The 18,786-nt window shown below is 36.4% G+C and overlaps 1 protein-coding gene across 5 annotated transcripts in view; it reads left to right on the top strand.

Moving 5' to 3' along the window:
* Positions 1–422: 422 nt before the first annotated feature.
* Positions 423–18,786, top strand: part of BCLAF1 (BCL2 associated transcription factor 1) — a 28,705-nt gene continuing 10,341 nt past the window's right edge. For 2 of the 5 annotated variants that reach the window (XM_047732910.1, XM_047732908.1), the window contains exons 1-9: positions 423–577; positions 6,770–6,873; positions 8,477–8,590; positions 9,318–10,223; positions 11,360–12,025; positions 12,174–12,343; positions 14,669–14,774; positions 15,826–15,910; positions 18,245–18,420. In XM_047732910.1, coding sequence (XP_047588866.1) covers positions 8,487–8,590; positions 9,318–10,223; positions 11,360–12,025; positions 12,174–12,343; positions 14,669–14,774; positions 15,826–15,910; positions 18,245–18,420 — 2,213 coding nt within the window. In that variant the 5' untranslated portion in view covers positions 423–577; positions 6,770–6,873; positions 8,477–8,486. Of the gene's footprint in view, positions 578–6,769; positions 6,874–8,476; positions 8,591–9,311; positions 10,224–11,359; positions 12,026–12,173; positions 12,344–14,668; positions 14,775–15,825; positions 15,911–18,244; positions 18,421–18,553; positions 18,717–18,786 lie in introns of all 5 variants that reach the window. The other 3 variants (XM_047732909.1, XM_047732907.1, XR_007128062.1) reach the window with 2 other exon arrangements.

Genomic DNA, 18,786 nt, shown 5'->3' with positions numbered 1-18,786 from the left:
AAGAGACTCGGCGCTAGCTGGCGAAGGGAGACTCAGTGTGCCAACATCCCTCTAGCCTCCTTGTCTTTTCCTCAGCGTGAGACTGGCTTTCTGCTTTTGGTCCGCGTCGGCGCCACAGTATGAATAGACCAAACAAGCAAAAAGTGGGGCCGACAGAGAGGTCCAAGGTGCACCTTCAAAGCTAGGTAAAGACTCCGGCTAATTCCACCGTGTGGCCAGGAGACCTCACGGCCTAACAAAACACCCCGCCCACCATCTACTGTCACCACCTCCGAGGCGGCAGCTCTAGGCCGGAGGGCGGAGCCACCAGATCATCGCGCGAGACCTGCCACGAGACTTCCCAGAAAGCCTCAGGCAACATCTTACTAGCTGGGGAGCCAGTTTAGGGCGGAAGGGTGGGCGGGGCTAGTCCAGATATTTAGCGGCACCGGCGGCCACGCCCCAAATCGGAAGTGACGGAGACGAGCTAGCGCGTCGAAGATACCTCTATGGTTTTCGCCCGTTCTTGAGTCGGGAAATGGCCGCTGTGTAGTTACAACGGAGATAAGTCCCGGGAACGGTGCTTTCGGCGTTTCAGGTAGGCCTCATGCTGCATTCAAATCACTCGAAGGGCAGCAAATACCGAGGATGAGTGAATATTGTTGAATCTTTTGTGGGTAGTGACGGGTTGGCGGCTACGGGAGGACCAGGAGACCCTTTCGCCGTTATTTATGCGTTTCTCCCATCAGATTTCCTCAGGTTTTCGGGGCACTACAGGTCGGAAAGGTGGGGGGTGGGGTGAGCAGCGAGAACGGTGCGCGCGCGCGCGGTTACGAACCTGGCTCGAAACCCAGAGACCGCGCGGCCTTCCCGTGCGCGTGCGCATACCTCCCTCTTCCACCCTTCCCCCATTTCCTCGGCCGGACTCTTGCGCGCGCCCGACTGAAAGCTTGCCCGGCGCACGCGCGCTTCCTCCTTTCTCCGCCTACGGCTGCTGAGGCCGCTGGAGGTGCAGTTTGTGTTCGCTTCTCATTGGCTGGGAGCGCCACCTTTCTTCCAGGCTTTGGGGCTTTCATAAAACAACTGTGACCTGAAGCAAAGTGCGTTGGGTAGGTTGACCCGTTTTCGCGTGGTCTTTAAATTCCTTTTTTCCGGCTTCACGCTACTCGTCGCTTTACGCCCCGGTTTTTTTTGTTTTTTGTTTTTGTTACTAAGAACGTGTTCTGCTGTCCCTCGTCTCTGACGCGGGCATCCGCCTCCGGCGTCGCGGGATGGTTTTCTCCGAGGTTAATCTCGGATCCCCCTGGCAACCCACTTTGTTTTGAAGCGAACGTGTGCGCTCGACTCTCAGAGTTGGTGCCTAGTTACCGTTTCCTAGCCTGGGGAGCAGGCCTCAGCTGATGGATCGAAGAGTAGCCTTGTTGTTTCTCCCCCGTCCCCTTACCCTGAGCCCAAAAGGCAGTCTTTGGGTAGTACCCGCGAAACCACATCCTTTTGGCAAGTGATTCAGGTCTTTATATCGAGTCAGATATTGAAACCATGATAGACAGTGGGGGTAATTGGGTGGGAGTGGCGAGTTCAGGTTAGGGACTTGGCCCTCACATTAAGTCCGTAAGTTGGCTTTCTTCACATTAAGATTTATCAGAATCAAGCAGTAGTAGTAACCACTTTCCTATGTCAATTTTTTTTTTTAACGTTTTGGGCTGAAAAAAGGCTAAAGTGTAAATTCTCATTCCAGTTAGACTCCAGTTGGAATGGTTGGGCTACTGTTTCGACAGTAGAGATTCTTTACATAGGAAAAACCGCTACAAGTTTATCTGCATTTTTATGTGATTTTATCCAGTTTAGGGTAAATAATTCTATAAGAAGGATTGTGTGTCTAAAATAACTCATGGTGAACAACCCAAAGTTTATGTACTGATGGCTTATAGCCATTTTAAGGATACCATGTTTTCACTAACATCGTGGTAATAAACGTTGGAATCCCCCTTCATTCAGATAATTGGTAGCTTAGGAGATTTTTCTTTTTTTGTAAGAACAATAGTATTTTAGGACTCAAGAGACAGATCTCTAAAAACCACCTGAAAGACTTAGATCTACATGAGTTTATTGAATTCATCTACCTCTATTAGATTTAACTGTGTGATGAGAAGACTTGTAGAAATAGAGAAAGTCTTTTCAGTTCTATATAGAACTTTGGATTGGGAGTTTCCGGAAACTACATTCAAAATCCTTAGTTGAACACTAGCTGAATTCTTTGTAATTTACGCTGATTTTCAAGGACAAAAGTAGAAACAATAGTGAGCTCCTGTGCTCTCATCATACAGGTTTAGTAATTGTCAGCATTTACCAATTTTAAATTATTTACTTTTTTGGGGAATATTTTATTTTTATTTTAAAGATTTTATTTATTTGAGAGAGTGAGTGAGAGAGCGAGCCTGAGGGGCAGAGGGAGAGGGAGAAGCAGACTCCCTGCTGAAGGCTCAGTTCCCAGGACCTTGGGATAATGACCTGAGCGAAAGATGCTCAACTGATTGAGTCACCCAGGTGTTTCTTTTTGGAGTATTTTTTTTTTTTTTTAAGATTTTATTTATTTGTCAGAGAGAGAGAGGGAGAGAGAGCAAGCACAGGCAGACAGAATGGCAGGCAGAGGCAGAGGCAGAAGCAGGCTCCCTGATGAGCAAGGAGCCGGATGTGGGACTCGATCCCAGGACGCTGGGATCATGACCTGAGCCGAAGGCAGCTGCTTAACCAACTGAGCCACCCAGGCGTCCCTCTTTTTGGAGTATTAAAAAGCAAAATTCCCGTCATTTTATTATGCATTTGTAATGCTGATTAATTTTCTATCAGAAATACTTCTTACAAGAATCATTTGAAGCAAGATTAGATGACCTGCAGGAAAAACGGTCACAAAGTAGTTAACCAATAATGATAGCTGATGTTTGAGTGTGTACCGTGTGCAAAATGCCGTTTACATTCATTAGTTCATGTAACCTTAAACCTGTAAGTACCATTACTGATAGCCTTATTTTATACCTGTGGAAATTGAAGCTGAAAGAGATTAAGGTAGTAACTTTTCCAGTGGTGAGCACCTAGTTAATGGTCAAGTCAGGATTTTTGAACCTAGTCTGTTGTAATAATAGTATTAGGATATTATTTTTAGGATTATTAAAGATGTGAATAGCAGTGATTTGTTTACAGAAATCTGGAAGCCAAACTCTCCGAATCTGCTAAAATGAAAACTTGGCTCAAATATGCTTGATAGGGTAATCTAAAGAATCCATTTTGGGGGGCTTGAGCTTGAGTATTTTGTTGAACTCTGTTCTTTTCATCACTTGTGTTCTAGCTGATCATAATGTATACTTGCATAAAAGACTTTCTTAACAAGAAATAACTTAATAAATATGGCCTGATTTATTCTCTTAATGTTTCTCACTGGTTGGTGAATCAATTGGATAAAAACATATAAAGCAATCTATTCCCTCTCTTTTTACATCTTTTTTTTTTTTTTTTTTTTACAGTCTCTTAGTAAGCAATCTTGGTTGTAATAAAGGGAAGATTGATTTGGCATTTTGAATTCTATATATAGGTTATGGCCACATCAAGCACATGTCAGGGCACTGGAGAGAATGCAGGAGCTGGAATCAAGAGATCTGGGTCAAATTCTGGATTAACCATTTATACTCTAACCATGGGCAACCTGAAAGGGCAAAGAAATCTCTTCTTTACTCTCCCAAACGTGCACATCTCCCAGATACTTGAGCCCAAAACTGAGACTTCAGGAACACTGTTGAAGTCCACCCCTCCCTTCCCCCCACTTCCCTCTGCTCCCCACCAACAACCTATGAACGAGTGTTGTTGACTGCACTTCCACATCTGATTCTCACTTTGCCTCTTTTTTCCAACTTCATTGCTACTACCTTTTCCAGGTAACCATTATATTGAATCTCAACCTTCTAATTTATCTCCTTGTCCTCTCCATGTTGTCCATGCTATTCACAGCGGCCATTTTAAAATGTAAATCTGGCGGTGACCTCCCTGATGGTTGCAGAGCCTTCCCGGTGCAGTTAGAATAAAGTCTACTCTTTATTCCATTCTGGCGTGCTTTCTAGATGCAATTTGATCTGGTCCATTCCTGCCTCTTCCACCTTAACTCCTATCCTCTCCATGATCAGAGTGCCTCAACTTTCTTAGTGGTCTTTCTGTCCTGAATTTTCCAAGTTTGTGTCTTCGGTCTAGAATGCTCTTCTTTCTGTGTAACTTTGCAGTGTACCTTGTCTTTAGCTTTAATGTTTAATGTTAACTTCTTAAGGCCCAGAGACCCACCTTTGTAGTCTTCTCTCCACCTCTTAACGTATCATCTTGTGGGGTTATTTCCTGTCTTTCCCTCCCTTTAACATAAGCTCCAAGAGAGTAGGCAACTTAATGTCTCACTTGAAGTACAGTATTTCCAGTGCTAGAATAATAGTGCCTGGCATGTTATAGGCATCTTGTAAATTCAGAAGAATTCTGAAACCTTACAATTTTCTTCATTTGAGAGATGGGTTAACATGTAGTTTATGAGATTGAGGATTAAGTGAGATGATTTTATTTAAAGTCGCCTAGTAGTTCTTAGCACGTGGTTGGTATTCAGATGTTTTTGGCTATGATTTGTTGCTTTTTATTCCTGTTTAGTTGGCTTTGGAGAGCAAGCACCTCTTCCATAGTCCTGTTTCCCATAAAACTTAGCATAGTGCTTTTTACATAGACTTTTATTTAAAAAATGTTAGAGCTGATTATGGTCTTTGTACTAACTATATTAAATATCATTAATGTTATTAAATGTTAAATATATTTTGCATTAAATATATATTATTAAATATTGTTAAATATATTGTGCATCATACTTCACATATGTTCTTAGGAGTTTTTTTTATAGATACTTAACCATATTTATAGATAGTGAACAAGAAAGTGTATCTTAGTATAACCTACAGCCCCTCCTCTTTTTGTTATTTCTAGTGTCTATTTTTTTGGAATTTCCGAAGTCATGATTTGGAGTAAAGAGGGATTTGGCAGTTGGTTTTTCTTTGGATATGTGGAAATTAAAATTAGCTTTTTAGAATTGGTTAGAGGAAGTGTTGGATAAAATGAGCCTTGTATCACTTCCAGCAGTGAATAGATAGTGTTGAACTTCTAGGTCCAGAATAAAGTTTTATAACAATGCATCAGTATAGAAGATTAATTTCTTTCTGCTCCCTTGGGGGGATTTGATATTTTAAAAAAACTAAATGTGCATTCACTTTAGAAATCCTTTTGTTTCTGTATCTATGGTCTTTTGTTTTAATTTTTTATCTTAGTATGTTTCCCTTAATTAGTAGTTCCTATTCTTCCTAGTTTGAACCTCACATCTCTTAATCTCCCCAACTGTAGGATCATGGGTATATAGGGACAACGTTCTTGATTCACCAGTTTAATCTTACCATTTCTTTTCCTTTGTATTTCCAATTTTATTGCAATTTTTATTGGATCTTCGTTAAGAGTCACAGATTTTCACATTTATGTGTATTTTTTTTCTATTTATAATGGTCTATGAATTCCTCAAAGTTAGGCATATATTAATCTTCTGTTCATTATTTTTTGCTCCCCTAGTGGTTTTTGACTATCCTTTTGCATGTAATTGGTGATCAATCACTGAATGTTACTTACAAGGCTAACTTGTTGGGTGTTGATAACTGGTTAAAATTTGGACAAAATTTTAATTTATTTGCATAATAATGGTAAATTGGGAAGAGTATTGGCTCATTAGATATTTGTTTCATTTATGGCCTGTTCTTTTATTGGAATGTCTGGACATGTATCAAAATGCTTTCAGGCACTGAACTTAGAGTTATTGTGATATCTGTTAATAAGAATTTTAAAAGCCAGTTTCAGAGGAAACTAAACTGTAGAAAGAAAGTAACACAGAGAGAATAAAGAAAAGTAGCAGAGCATTAAAAATAAATTCATACTTTAGGTAAGTTATAATTATAGCATTATGAATACTAACTACTGATGACACATTTAGATATTCCAAGAATACCGTATTTAGCATTATATTAGCCACTTTGAAATTTTTTCTTTCTTCTTTTTTTAAAGATTTTATTTATTTATTGACAGAGAGAGGGAACACAAGCAGGGGGAGAGGGAGAGAGAGAAGCAGGCTCCCCGCTGAGCGGGGAGCCTGATGTGGGGCTCCATCCCAGGACCCTGGGATGCTTAACGACTGAGCCATCCAGGTGCCCCACTTTGAAATTTTCTGGTAGGATAGCAGCACAATTTCTGTTTTCTAAAGCCCAAGTTACTAAAATGAGAATTCAGGTATTTAAATTAAAAAGTAGAATGCTGGGGCGCCTGGGTGGCTCAGTGGGTTAAAGCCTCTGCCTTCGGCTCAGGTCATGATCCCAGGGTCCTGGGATCGAGCCCCGCATCGGGCTCTCTGTTCAGCGGGAAGCCTGCTTCTCCCTCTCTCTCTATGCCTGCCTCTCTGCCTACTTGTGATTTCTGTCAAATAAATAAATAAAATCTTTAAAAAAAAAAATAAAAAGTAGAATGCTGTCAGTTTCATGGTGTACGTCTGCATTCTGATTAAAACAAAAACTATATCTTAAGCTTTTATGGTTAAAAGTTTATTTCCTAAATGAGTTTCCCTTTCCCTGAAATCATTAGTGCTTTTATTAAGAGTTGATTTCAGTGCCAGTATAATTCATTGTTGTGAACTGTAGGTGTTTAATTTACCATAAATCAATTCGTATTTTTTTTTCTTTGCTAGGAATTTGAATTTAGAATTTAATTTCTCAGACCATTTTCTCCAGGAAGAACTTTACAGTATCTCAGAGACTTCATTTGATTGTTTAATCCTGCATAAAACTCAAGGTAAATAGCATTTGTTTTTCTAGTTTTCTAGCTCAGGTTTATTTGAGAAAATGCAACTACTTTAATTCATGAATCTGAGTGATTAAAAGTGATTTAGTCGGAAGCTTTTTTTGAGTTTGTTTTTGGGGTTTTTGTTTTTTTGTTTCGTTTCCTTTTGGTGGCTTACATGAAGTAAACCAGATTTTAAAAGCTTGAGGAAGAAGATTCTCTTTATCTCTTCTGCTTCTCTGTTGTGTGTCTCCTTCCGCTTTTATAAACATGTCACCTTAGACTCAGGCTAATAACTCTTTTTCCCTTATGCATATAAGAGGAATTCCATAAATTAACTTTTTAACACTTTTGCATTAGTGTATTAAGGTAATTAAAGTTGATTTTACATGTATTATTAGCTCATTTAGTCTTCACTACAACTCCAAGGAAGATACTGTTTTTATATGTTTCTTATTTAGAGAAGGTAGGGCTAATATTTGTCTTTAGGATAGTTATGTTTTATTTTGAAATATCTGAAACCTTGAATTTGTCATTTATGGTTTTCGATGAAGTATTTGCAGACATTATGTTGCTTCTTCTGTAATTCAACTCAATCTTAGTACTTTAAAATACTATTTTCATAATACTGACAGCTCCTACGTAGGAGAAACTGGTCATAAGGCAATTGTAGGCTATTAGAAATTTAGTGAGTCCATTTTTATGGAAACAGTTATTTTGGTAATAAGTGGAAATTTGGAAGTAGTTACAGCAGAAAAAACTTGGGAGGCGTGTGTGTGGTGTGTGTGTGTGTGTGTGTGTGTGTGTAGTTTTGAGAAGAGTAGATCTTCTAAATTATTTAGTCCTGTTATTTCTGTACCCAGTGAAGTTTAATTACAGCACTAGATATTAAATAGTGTTTAGAAAAGTTTGAATATTGGTGCCCAACTTTTCTTTTTTCTTGTACTTCCAGTATCTTTCTTCTAGCAGTCTTTCCAGTGTATCTTTTATACTTTTTTGTCTACTTACCAGAAAGCTACAGGGCGAATTAGCGTTGTCACATAAGTCCATTTTCATGTGTAATCATGTAGTATTATATACATGGAATGGTTAATTTAGTCCCATTTTAAGGCCCTAAAGCATTTAGGATGATAGTCTGCTAGGTTTTTTCTTTTCTTTTTCTTTCTTTCTTTCTTTCTTTTTTTTTTTTTTTTTTTTTAGTATTCTATCACTTGTATTTTCTTTGTTTCGGTTTCCTTATCTGATATTATTACTCTGATACTGTTTATCTTTGTTATAAGACAGGTAGGCATTTGTTTTGGACAGGGAATAACATCTAACATGCTGCTATCGTCTTGTATTGCTCTTTCTGGCTTCTGTAATTGCTGCCTTTTTGAATTGAGGCACACAGGTGGTGCAGTCCATAGAAATCTATCTACAATATACAGTACCTGTCATGCAGGTGAAGATAAATAGATAGGGATAATTGTCTTATTATTCATTTGAAAATGGTGATGAGTAATAACCTTTAAGAAACTTACATCTTGTAAAATTTAGTTCTTTCAAAATAAATAAGAATGTGAAACTTCTTTAATTGAATTGTGATTTTTGACTTTTTTGCTCTCTCATTGACTAGGAGAAAAGAAATGGGTCGCTCCAATTCTAGATCACATTCTTCAAGATCAAAGTCTAGATCACAGTCTAGTTCTCGATCAAGATCAAGATCACATTCTAGAAAGAAGAGATACAGGTGAATTACTGTGTTTTTAATTCTTTTAATAATGATAATCAGCTGATATTCATGGAGTGCTTACTGTGTTCAGACACAATGCTAAACTCATTAATATATTTTACTCTTAACTCTGTGAAGTGGATCTATTCTTACCTTCATTTTAGAGTTGGAGAAATTGAGAATTGTTCAGGGTACAATGTGGCAGGGCTTAGGTTTGATTTAAGTTAGTGTGACTTCAGATCTCAGATTCTTACACTCATGTATGGTTAATTTCTTTAAATTTAAAATGTTAAGAGATAAATTGGGTAACACGAGAATTATTTGACAGTAAGCCATCTTTCCATATTATTTGATAGTTTCTCATTATTTCCGATTCTGATGTCTCAGTACTGTGTATGCATTTAGGCAGTAGTTTTTGACTGACAAATATTCTTCTATGCCTTTAAATATTCTTTTACTCTGTTACTTTAAGTGCTTGTATAACTTTACTGTAATTTGTTAGTATGTCCTGTTGTTGGATATTTTCCTGTTTTCTTTGTCTTTGTTCCTCAGGCCTTTATTCTCTCAATATATATCTAAGAAGTGGGGCTTTTTTCATTAAAAACAATAAACTTTACTTTTGTATAAATGAAAGGTTTTGTCTTTCTAATCTACATTTTTGTATGGTCAACCATAAGTATTTAGAATGGTAGAGTGGAATAGTTTATTTTTCTTGCATTGATATTTATTTCATTTTTAGTTCTAGGTCTCGTTCCAGGACATATTCAAGATCTCGTAGTAGAGATCGTATTTATTCTAGAGATTATCGCCGAGATTACAGAAATAATAGAGGAATGAGACGACCTTATGGGTACAGAGGAAGGGGCAGAGGGTATTATCAAGGAGGAGGAGGGAGATATCATCGAGGTGGTTATAGACCTGTCTGGAATAGAAGACACTCTAGGAGTCCTAGACGAGGTCGTTCACGTTCCAGGAGTCCAAAAAGAAGATCCGTTTCTTCTCAAAGATCCCGAAGCAGATCTCGCCGGTCATATAGATCTTCTAGGTCTCCAAGATCATCCTCTTCTCGTTCTTCATCCCCATATAGCAAATCTCCTGTCTCTAAAAGACGAGGGTCTCAGGAAAAACAAACCAAAAAAGCTGAAGGGGAGCCCCAAGAAGAGAGTCCTTTGAAAAGTAAATCGCAAGAGGAGCCGAAAGATACATTTGAACATGACCCATCTGAATCTATTGATGAGTTTAACAAATCATCAGCCACATCGGGTGATATTTGGCCTGGCCTTTCAGCTTATGATAATAGTCCCAGATCACCTCATAGTCCTTCACCGATTGCTACACCACCTAGTCAGAGTTCATCTTGCTCTGATGCTCCCATGCTTAGTACAGTCCACTCTGCAAAAAACACCCCCTCTCAGCATTCACATTCCATTCAGCATAGTCCTGAAAGGTCTGGGTCTGGTTCAGTTGGAAATGGATCTAGTCGATACAGTCCTTCTCAGAATAGTCCAATTCATCATATCCCTTCACGGAGAAGCCCTGCAAAGACAATCACACCACAGAATGCTCCAAGAGATGAGGCTAGGGGACGTTCTTCATTTTATCCTGATGGTGGAGATCAGGAAACTGCAAAGACAGGAAAATTCTTAAAAAGGTAAGCATTAATATATTTAGATTATAGTATTAATACGTTTGTACTTCAAATTCTGTTTGGATTTACAAGTCTTAAAATTGCACCATGATGTGTAGTTAGCTGTTTTCACTCACAATTTTTTATAATTCTAAGTTGCTTATACTACATCTGGTTAACTTTGGAAATTAAGGGTTTTATTTATTTTTATTTTTTATTTTTTAAAGATTTTATTTATTTATTTGACAGAGAGGTCACAAGCAGGCAGAGAGGCAGGCAGAGAGAGAGGAGGAAGCAGGCTCCCTGCTGAGCAGAGAGCCCGATGCGGGGCTCGATCCCAGGACTCTGAGATCATGACCTGAGCCGAAGGCAGCGGCTTAACCCACTGAGCCACCCAGGCGCCCCGGAAATTAAGGGTTTTAATAGAATCTAATGTATATTTCTCTTTTTAATTTTACTCATTTTTAGTCAGTCCAGAATTAAGAATGTAAATAAGAAATTGAGTAGCATAAAGCACAACTGGGTTAACATGTAAGATCTTACAGAGATGAATTTTGTGTTAGAGCATTGAAAGCTTATTTTGTTTTCTTCATTATAAGGTAACATATAAATAATGTAGTTATAGTACATAGACTCTAAGAAATGAATCATTTTCTGCAGCAAAGTATATATGAAATATTTTGTGATTCAGTTAGAGTCTTTAAATAATACTAAGTTCACTTTTGTGAACTCCCTTACAGTGTATTGTTTTACAGTCTGAAATTTTGAGTCTAATTAATAGAATTCTGATAGATGAGTATACTCTTTATTAATGGTTTTTAGTCTCAAAAATTAAACAGTGTTGCATTGTTATGGAAATTCTGGATAATTGGATTTGTTAGTGTAGAATTGTCTATGACTAGAACAGGTTTTTGGGAAAGGCTTTACTCTCTAAACTTCAGGTCTAATATGTAAATTTATTTAAAAACTCAGTACATAAGTGCTGTATGGATGCTTTTAATGTTTTTTAGAAGTGGAATCTGAAGAAAGCACTTTTTCAGTAAGGTTTTTTTTTTTTCTTTATTAGTGGTCCTGTGGTATTAGGCAACACATATAAGTATGCAAGTGATCCACAGTGAATGCAATCCAGAGTTACCATCCTCTTCTCTGCTTATTCACAGGTTCACAGATGAAGAGTCTAGAGTATTCCTGCTTGATAGGGGTAATACCAGGGATAAAGAGGCTCCAAAGGAGAAAGGATCAGAGAAAGGGAGGGCAGAGGGAGAATGGGAAGATCAGGAAGCGCTAGATTACTTTAGTGATAAAGAGTCTGGAAAACAAAAGTTTAATGATTCAGAAGGGGATGATACAGAGGAGACAGAGGATTATAGACAGTTCAGGAAGTCAGTTCTTGCAGATCAGGGTAAAAATTTTGCTACTACATCTCACCGGAATACTGAGGAGGAAGGACCCAAGTACAAGTCCAAAGTTTCACTGAAAGGCAATAGAGAAAGTGATGGATTTAGAGAAGAAAAAAATTATAAACTTAAAGAGACTGGCTACGTAGTGGAAAGGCCTAGCACTGCAAAAGATAAGCACAAGGAAGACGACAAAAGTTCTGAGAGAATAACAGTAAAGAAAGAAACTCAGTCACCTGAGCAGGTAAAGTCTGAAAAGCTCAAAGACCTCTTTGATTACAGTCCCCCTCTACACAAGAATCTGGATGCACGAGAAAAGTCTACTTTCAGAGAGGAGAGCCCACTTAGGATCAAAATGATAGCCAGTGATTCTCATCGTCCTGAAGTCAAACTCAAAATGGCACCTGTTCCTCTTGATGATTCTAACAGGTAATTCCACACTGATACCCAGAAAATAATCTGTGATGATTTAGTTACTATTCTAATTATCTTATTTTGTGAACATACTCCCATTTCGTATTCAAACCAATGGTATATTTTGTTTGTTATGTGTGTGTGTGTTACCGATTTGCTCCAGACCTGCTTCCTTGACTAAAGACAGGCTACTTGCTAGTACACTTGTCCATTCTGTCAAGAAAGAACAAGAATTCCGATCCATCTTTGACCACATTAAGTTGCCACAGGCCAGCAAAAGCACTTCAGAGTCTTTTATTCAACACATTGTGTCCTTGGTTCATCATGTTAAAGGTATGTTTACTATTGTGAATTAAATATTTCTTGCAAATTAAAATGAAGAGTTAGGCTTTAATTAATGTACTCTAGGGCTAGCAGGTTTACATAGATAGCATTAGAAATTGGGAAAAATAGTTTCATGGAAGAGTGATCAGTCTTTCTAGCATCAAGACCCTTGGAAATGTTTAATAAAAAGTGACTGAGATACCAGATAGAGTTGAAACACACTCTAAAAATCTGTATCATGATAAAACTGATAAATATTTAAGGGGAAGTCTTTGGAATGTGTCATTGTACTTGAAGGGCAGAATGCTTACAGATGATTTTTCATTGCATGCATAGGATTTATAATGTGCACTTGCATAGATTTTATAATAAAGTGAGGCCATATTGTTACTGAATATTATTAATTCAATTTTTAAAGAAACCTGAAACCAGCAGAAAAGCAGTATTGATTTTCTACCTATATTTTTGTTACTTAATTTGTTGTAATACTTAGCTTTTTTAAACGGAAACTGGAAAAGAATTTATTGGAATTTTTTAAGGGAAAAAAGTTTAAGAAATTTAAAAATGTGTTAGAAGAGTAGTGATTTTACAAATAGTTACTAATTAGGAATGATAGTTATATTTTTTTAAGTCCTGAGGATGATAAGGGTGTTACATTTCAGTTAAAATAATGATGCTCAATTTTCACCAGTATGTAATTAATTCAAAGGTACTAATAATTTTCAAAGGTTTTAGGGTATGACTTTTTGGGCAATTAGGTTGTTTTCTTTTTCTTATTTTCTTTCTGTGCTTAAAAGGCAGCTTACTATGAAACAGGTTCTTATCCAGGAAGCTACATGGTTGTTGGTCTAAAGCTATTTTTTTAAAAAAGTTTGTCTTTTCATATGAGAACAACTCATTGTAATAGCTGAAACTTGTCGCTAGCAAATTCTTTATGCAGTTGATGTTTCAAAATGGTGAATAGTAAATGAATTTCTTTTTGACTGTTATTTAAACATGGTAACAAGAGTTTTGTTATTTGGCTATAACTAGGTTTGTGAGCCAGTTTATGACCATATTATTGTGGTACATAAAATATGAAACATTTACATTTTTTCTTTTTTTCCCTTTTTTTGACCTGTCTCCACATTTTACAACTTATTGCTGAATTTTGAGATCAGGTTTTGATAAAATTTTTTCTTTTTCATTTTCTTTTTGTTTTTTGTTTTTTTGTTTTTTGTTTTTTTTTTTTTTTAAAGAACTGTAGTTATGTTTCATTATTGGTATTGTGCAACCGATCTGAACAGCTCTTTCTTAATTCAGAGCTGAAAATGCCCAGTGATGTTTTCTTTTTCATTGTAACTAGGTCCTGGAATATGTTTTGAAATGGCAAAATCCATGTTTCAAAGTAAAATAGCGTTGAAAGATACAGGCAAAGTTGAATCTTCTGTCTTCCTGGCAAAAATGGCATAAAAACTGAGTTGCTAGCTCAAATTCCTGGGTTTCATGGAATTATGATTGAGGCACTACCCTTGTAGTGGCCGTTTCAAGTTTTAATGATTGGTTATGAGACATGTGCTGGATATTGGGCGGTAAGTTGACACAGATGTATGTTGACCTGTTAAGCAGATAGCTTGCTTCGTAATGTAACATTTCATGACTTTATACGTCTTTCTATTTTACATTTACAGCGTATCTTGAATGGTTTAAAAGCTAGTATTGATATTACTAATTTTAAAATTTAGAAGAAGGACAAGGGAACAATAGCAGATATGCTGTCAGGTGTGCCAAGATGCCAGATTTTTGGAGTAATAAGTGTTAATTGATTTGAAGAATATTTTTTGAATTGAAATGGTACTATTCAGTTTTTTCTTAAATCCGTTTTTTTGTTGTCAACATAGTTCTTGATGAAATAATTTTATTAGTATACTAAAATCAACTGTGTAGTTATTTCAGTATTTTTGTTTTCTGCAAATGATTACTTGAAGTAATTTCCTTGGTTCGTATTGGCAAGGTATAAGGACATTCACCTACTGTTCCTTTCTGTTCTGTTTGAGGAAGTAGTAGTGCATTACTGAAATTGAGTTAGAGATTCTCAGTTTAATCTGTTTATTGTTCTTGGATTATATGTAGTACTGACAGTGCCCTCTGAGGGGCGTTGTATCGGTGACCAGTTGAGGTGCAAAAAGTTAAAAGGGACAGAGTAGGAGCTCTTAGTAACACTTGATTCTCTTCTGCTAGGTTTCTTGAGTATTTTTATTTTCTTTTCACCTGCCAAATGCCCTTCTGTCGCAAATGAAAATCTCTCTTGAAGTAAAGATAACTAATTGGGCAGTATTTCTCCTAAATCAACAGAGCAATACTTCAAATCAGCTGCAGTGACCCTAAACGAGAGGTTCACCTCGTATCAGAAAGCCACCGAAGAACATAGTACCAGGCAAAAGAGCCCTGAGATACACAGGTATGTGCACTGTTGAAGGGGCATATAAAAATGTTTTGATAGACAGTGTTTAAACAGTATTGTAATGGAACTGTGCTGTCATCATGATATAAAATGAACTTTATTTTTATTTCTGATTCATACCTTGAATAAGTGTATTTCTAGCCTTGAAAAGTTTGTAATTTACTGTTTCTATTTAATTTTCAGTTCACTTGGTTTAAACAGGTTCTTAGAACTTAAAATACTCTTAAGCACTCCCCAGTAAGGAATTCAGTAGATACCACATTTTTGGGGGGAGGAAGTTGGATACCTAGAGTAGCCCTTTATTTAATTTACTACCAGTAAGTTTGTAAAATAAAAATGCTTGGTAACAGGTAGAACTGTTTTTCATAAGAGCATGAATGTTAAAAGTCAGGCTGTTATGTTCACAGCATGGTTTATAACTGCATTGTGATGAACAGGTTAGTTAATCTCTGAACATTTGTTTTTTCCATCTACCAAATAAGGACAGCAGTGCCTCTTTTGCAGAGTGGTGGCGACAATTAGTATTGGTAATAAAATACCTAGTGCTTAGTCATAGTAGGTGGGGTTTTGGTGGTGACTGCTGAAGAAGCTCTGAGAAGTTGAAATGGACACTAGTTTAAAAAAGGCAAGGAAAGGCACAACATAAAACTAAAGATCCACTGATTATGTAAAAATATTGGAGATATTTAGGAACAAATAACCCTATGAGTGTGTTCATTGAGGATCTGGAGGTATAATTGTATGATGGTTGACACTTAGGATGGTAACAGTCAACTTAATTAAAACATGAGTTTTTATGATTAAGTTTGTTTTAAAAGGTTAGATTTATTTATATGTAAAAATATCTGAAGTATTTTTATTTTTAATGGATATAGTTTTTATTTCTTAATTGTTCATTTGGAATTAGATTAATAACCTTACAATGTGAAAGTTCATTTGGGAGAGTAATAACTGTCTAGTTATTTCCTTTATTAAAATGGACATTTCTGAGGAATTTTTTGAACCATAAAGTTAATGTGACTACAAACAGACTTTATTTTACATTAAGGAGAATTGACATCTCTCCAAGTGCCCTGAGGAAGCACACTCGTTTAGCAGGGGAAGAGAGAGTTTTTAAAGAAGAAAATCAAAAGGTATGTTTGGAGTGGACATTTTTTTAAATGTTAATGTTTTCAACTTAGTTAATGATATTATATATTAAGTGTAGTTTGTGTAGACAAAATTTATTTGCACAGGTCATCTATTTTTAACTTGTAAGTAAATGCATTTATGGTTGTGTATGTAGTGTTTTTCCTAAAAGAAATTAAGCTGACACTATACTATATATCTAAGTAAAACCAAAATTAATTTTTAAAAATTATAATATTTGAAAGGAGAAATTCGTTCTAAGCAAAGGGTAAAGAATCAAGCAGTAGAAAAAATTATAAAAGCAAAGATAGACATTATAGTAGGGTTTTTCTATAAAGTTTTGGGGTTAAATGAGCCAGAATAAATATTCCTTGATTTATATATGCCTAAATTAATATTTCTAGGTTTTTCACAGCAATAACAAGAAGTAATCCCCATGCTTCTGGGCATTTTTGATCTGGACTAAGAAAAGAGCTTTCCTCACTGATTTACAAATGAACATTTGGAATGAAAACTCACTATTGGAATTTTTGTGGGTTGGGGAAGAATGTTTTTAAACTTGAGGGAAGGACCTGTGAATGTTGGGGGAGGGAGGTCTTTGGAATAGAATGACTTTTTTTAAAGGGATTCTGATACATTCTGTTGATTTGAAATTGGTGTTTTCTAGGTAGGCTAGTCCATATGGCAGGCAGATTAGCGGACTTGGAAATGCTGCTTGGTTTCAGATTTGGCTGTAGCCAAGTATTATTTTTATGATACTTGGAAGATAATTAGCCCTTGGACATTTGGTTTTCTAATCAGAAAAAGGAGACCACATGTTTTGCAGACCTAAATAGTTGTGCTGTTATGAAAACATTGGCACTTTGATTTCCAGAAACTGTTATTAATAGTTGTATGATACAAATATTTTAATAGAGTATCCTGTTCACTTACTAGATATGAAATTTAGAGCTTAAAAGAAAGTGGTCTCTATGTATGGGGCATACTGATTTTGGAAAAACAGATTCTGACTGGTGAATACTAATCTTGGGTTTTACTTTCAATATCTTGGGTTCAGTGTGGGTTTTGTTTCGCCAACAGTTTAGTCTATCCTGGTGCTCTTGACAGAGTGAGTATCTTGTTTCTTTCCTCATTATTCACCAGATTTTCATCTGGAGGAGAGAATATAGTGATGACTTATGGAGGGACAAGGATAGGACATTGCTTTTTATCCTTCATTTTCTGATCTGAATGGATAATTAATATGTGTTAATTAATGTATGTAGTTTTGGAGTTTATAAAGTAGTTTTACTTAAATTATCTTGTTACTTGTGGACTTGGTAATACCTAAGTGAAAAAGGAAGGTTTTTGCTCTTGATTAGACTTGCTTTGTTACCCAGGGAGCAAATAGGTGAGTAGTTGATACCATTCAGAGATATACTTTCAGTCTTATGAATGCTTATGAATATCGTAGCTAGATTTCCCAGAGTAAATACTTCAATTGTTGAATACTAGCAAGGATGTCCACATTGCTTAGCATCTTACTGATGTATAATTTTTCTTCATTCCTAGATGCCTCTTTCCATCTTCCTAAATTATATAGTATTTGAAAAAGCAATGGAACAAGAAGGAGGTGAATTGTGACCCAATTAAACTAATGTCCGTTGCAATACCTGAATTGAGAAAGGGCAGTATATTGGCCCAAGATACTGAGTACAGGATTGGGAATATTCTCTTTCTGGCTTTGTTTCTACCCTTATTGAAGCTTACTTGGTTTTATTAATCATACTCCACTTGCATGTTATGGAAATTACACAATTCTTCCTTTTGAAGTGGTTTTTACTGGGTTGGTCAACTTACTGGGAAGAGCTTGGTGACAGTGAGGCTTAAATAATGAGAACCATTACTTTAGGATCCCTTAATTTTCTAGGTAGAAAGCTATCCCACAACTACAGATCGAGTATAACCTCTGTCATTGTTCAGCTTTTTTTAAAAAAAAAAACCCTTTGAAAAGGATGAGTGATGACAATGAGGATGTGCTGAGTGGAAAAATAATTATGTCATTCTGCTGTACAGAGTTTATTATGAATTGTTTTGAACAAAAACCTACTACACTGTCAAGATAATTAGCTTTTCAAACTTCCCTAGTCCTGTTTCACTGTGTATACAAATGTCTGGTCAAAACAACCTAGCATATTTTTTAACAAAAACTAAAAGTAAGTGTGGAAGTAGTATTTCATGGTCCACTCTTCTCTGATACTAAAATACCAGTTTAGAAGCTGGTATAAAATTTGGCTATTATATATATATTTTTTCTTATATCTGTCCTGAAATCTGTATTTTACATTTGTCTTTTATAGGGAGATAAAAAATTAAGGTGTGATTCTGCTGATCTTCGGCATGACATTGATCGTCGGAGAAAAGAAAGAAGTAAAGAACGGGGGGATTCCAAGGGCTCCAGGGAATCCAGTGGATCAAGAAAGCAGGAAAAAACTCCAAAAGATTACAAGGAATACAAATCTTACAAAGATGACAGGTAATTGTTAAAACTGTGTGAGTTAGGTTTTAGCTTCTAATTAGCCTTTAATAATTGTCAGCTTAATTGCTTTCAATTTTGACTGTGTAATCGAATGTTTAAATTTAAACAATTAAAATTATTTGTTTTACAGCAAAAATGTATTTGTCTTTTACACGGCTTATGGTGGATGAGGACAAAAACTTTGGAATAGCAAGCTAACACTGAAAAAAAAAATGACAAATTAATGTGTCCTATTATCCAGGCTACATCAGGAGGTTGGACTTCAATGCAGTGCATTTCTAGAAACAGTTTGTGTAAGAACTTTGGTTCGTTATGCTTGATTCCGCACTTTTTCAACTCATAACACCCAGAGTACAAGAATTT

Source organism: Lutra lutra, chromosome 6 (genome assembly GCF_902655055.1).
Source record: "Lutra lutra chromosome 6, mLutLut1.2, whole genome shotgun sequence".
Lineage (NCBI taxonomy): Eukaryota > Metazoa > Chordata > Mammalia > Carnivora > Mustelidae > Lutra > Lutra lutra.
This window is presented reverse-complemented; position numbering and strand designations above follow the sequence as displayed.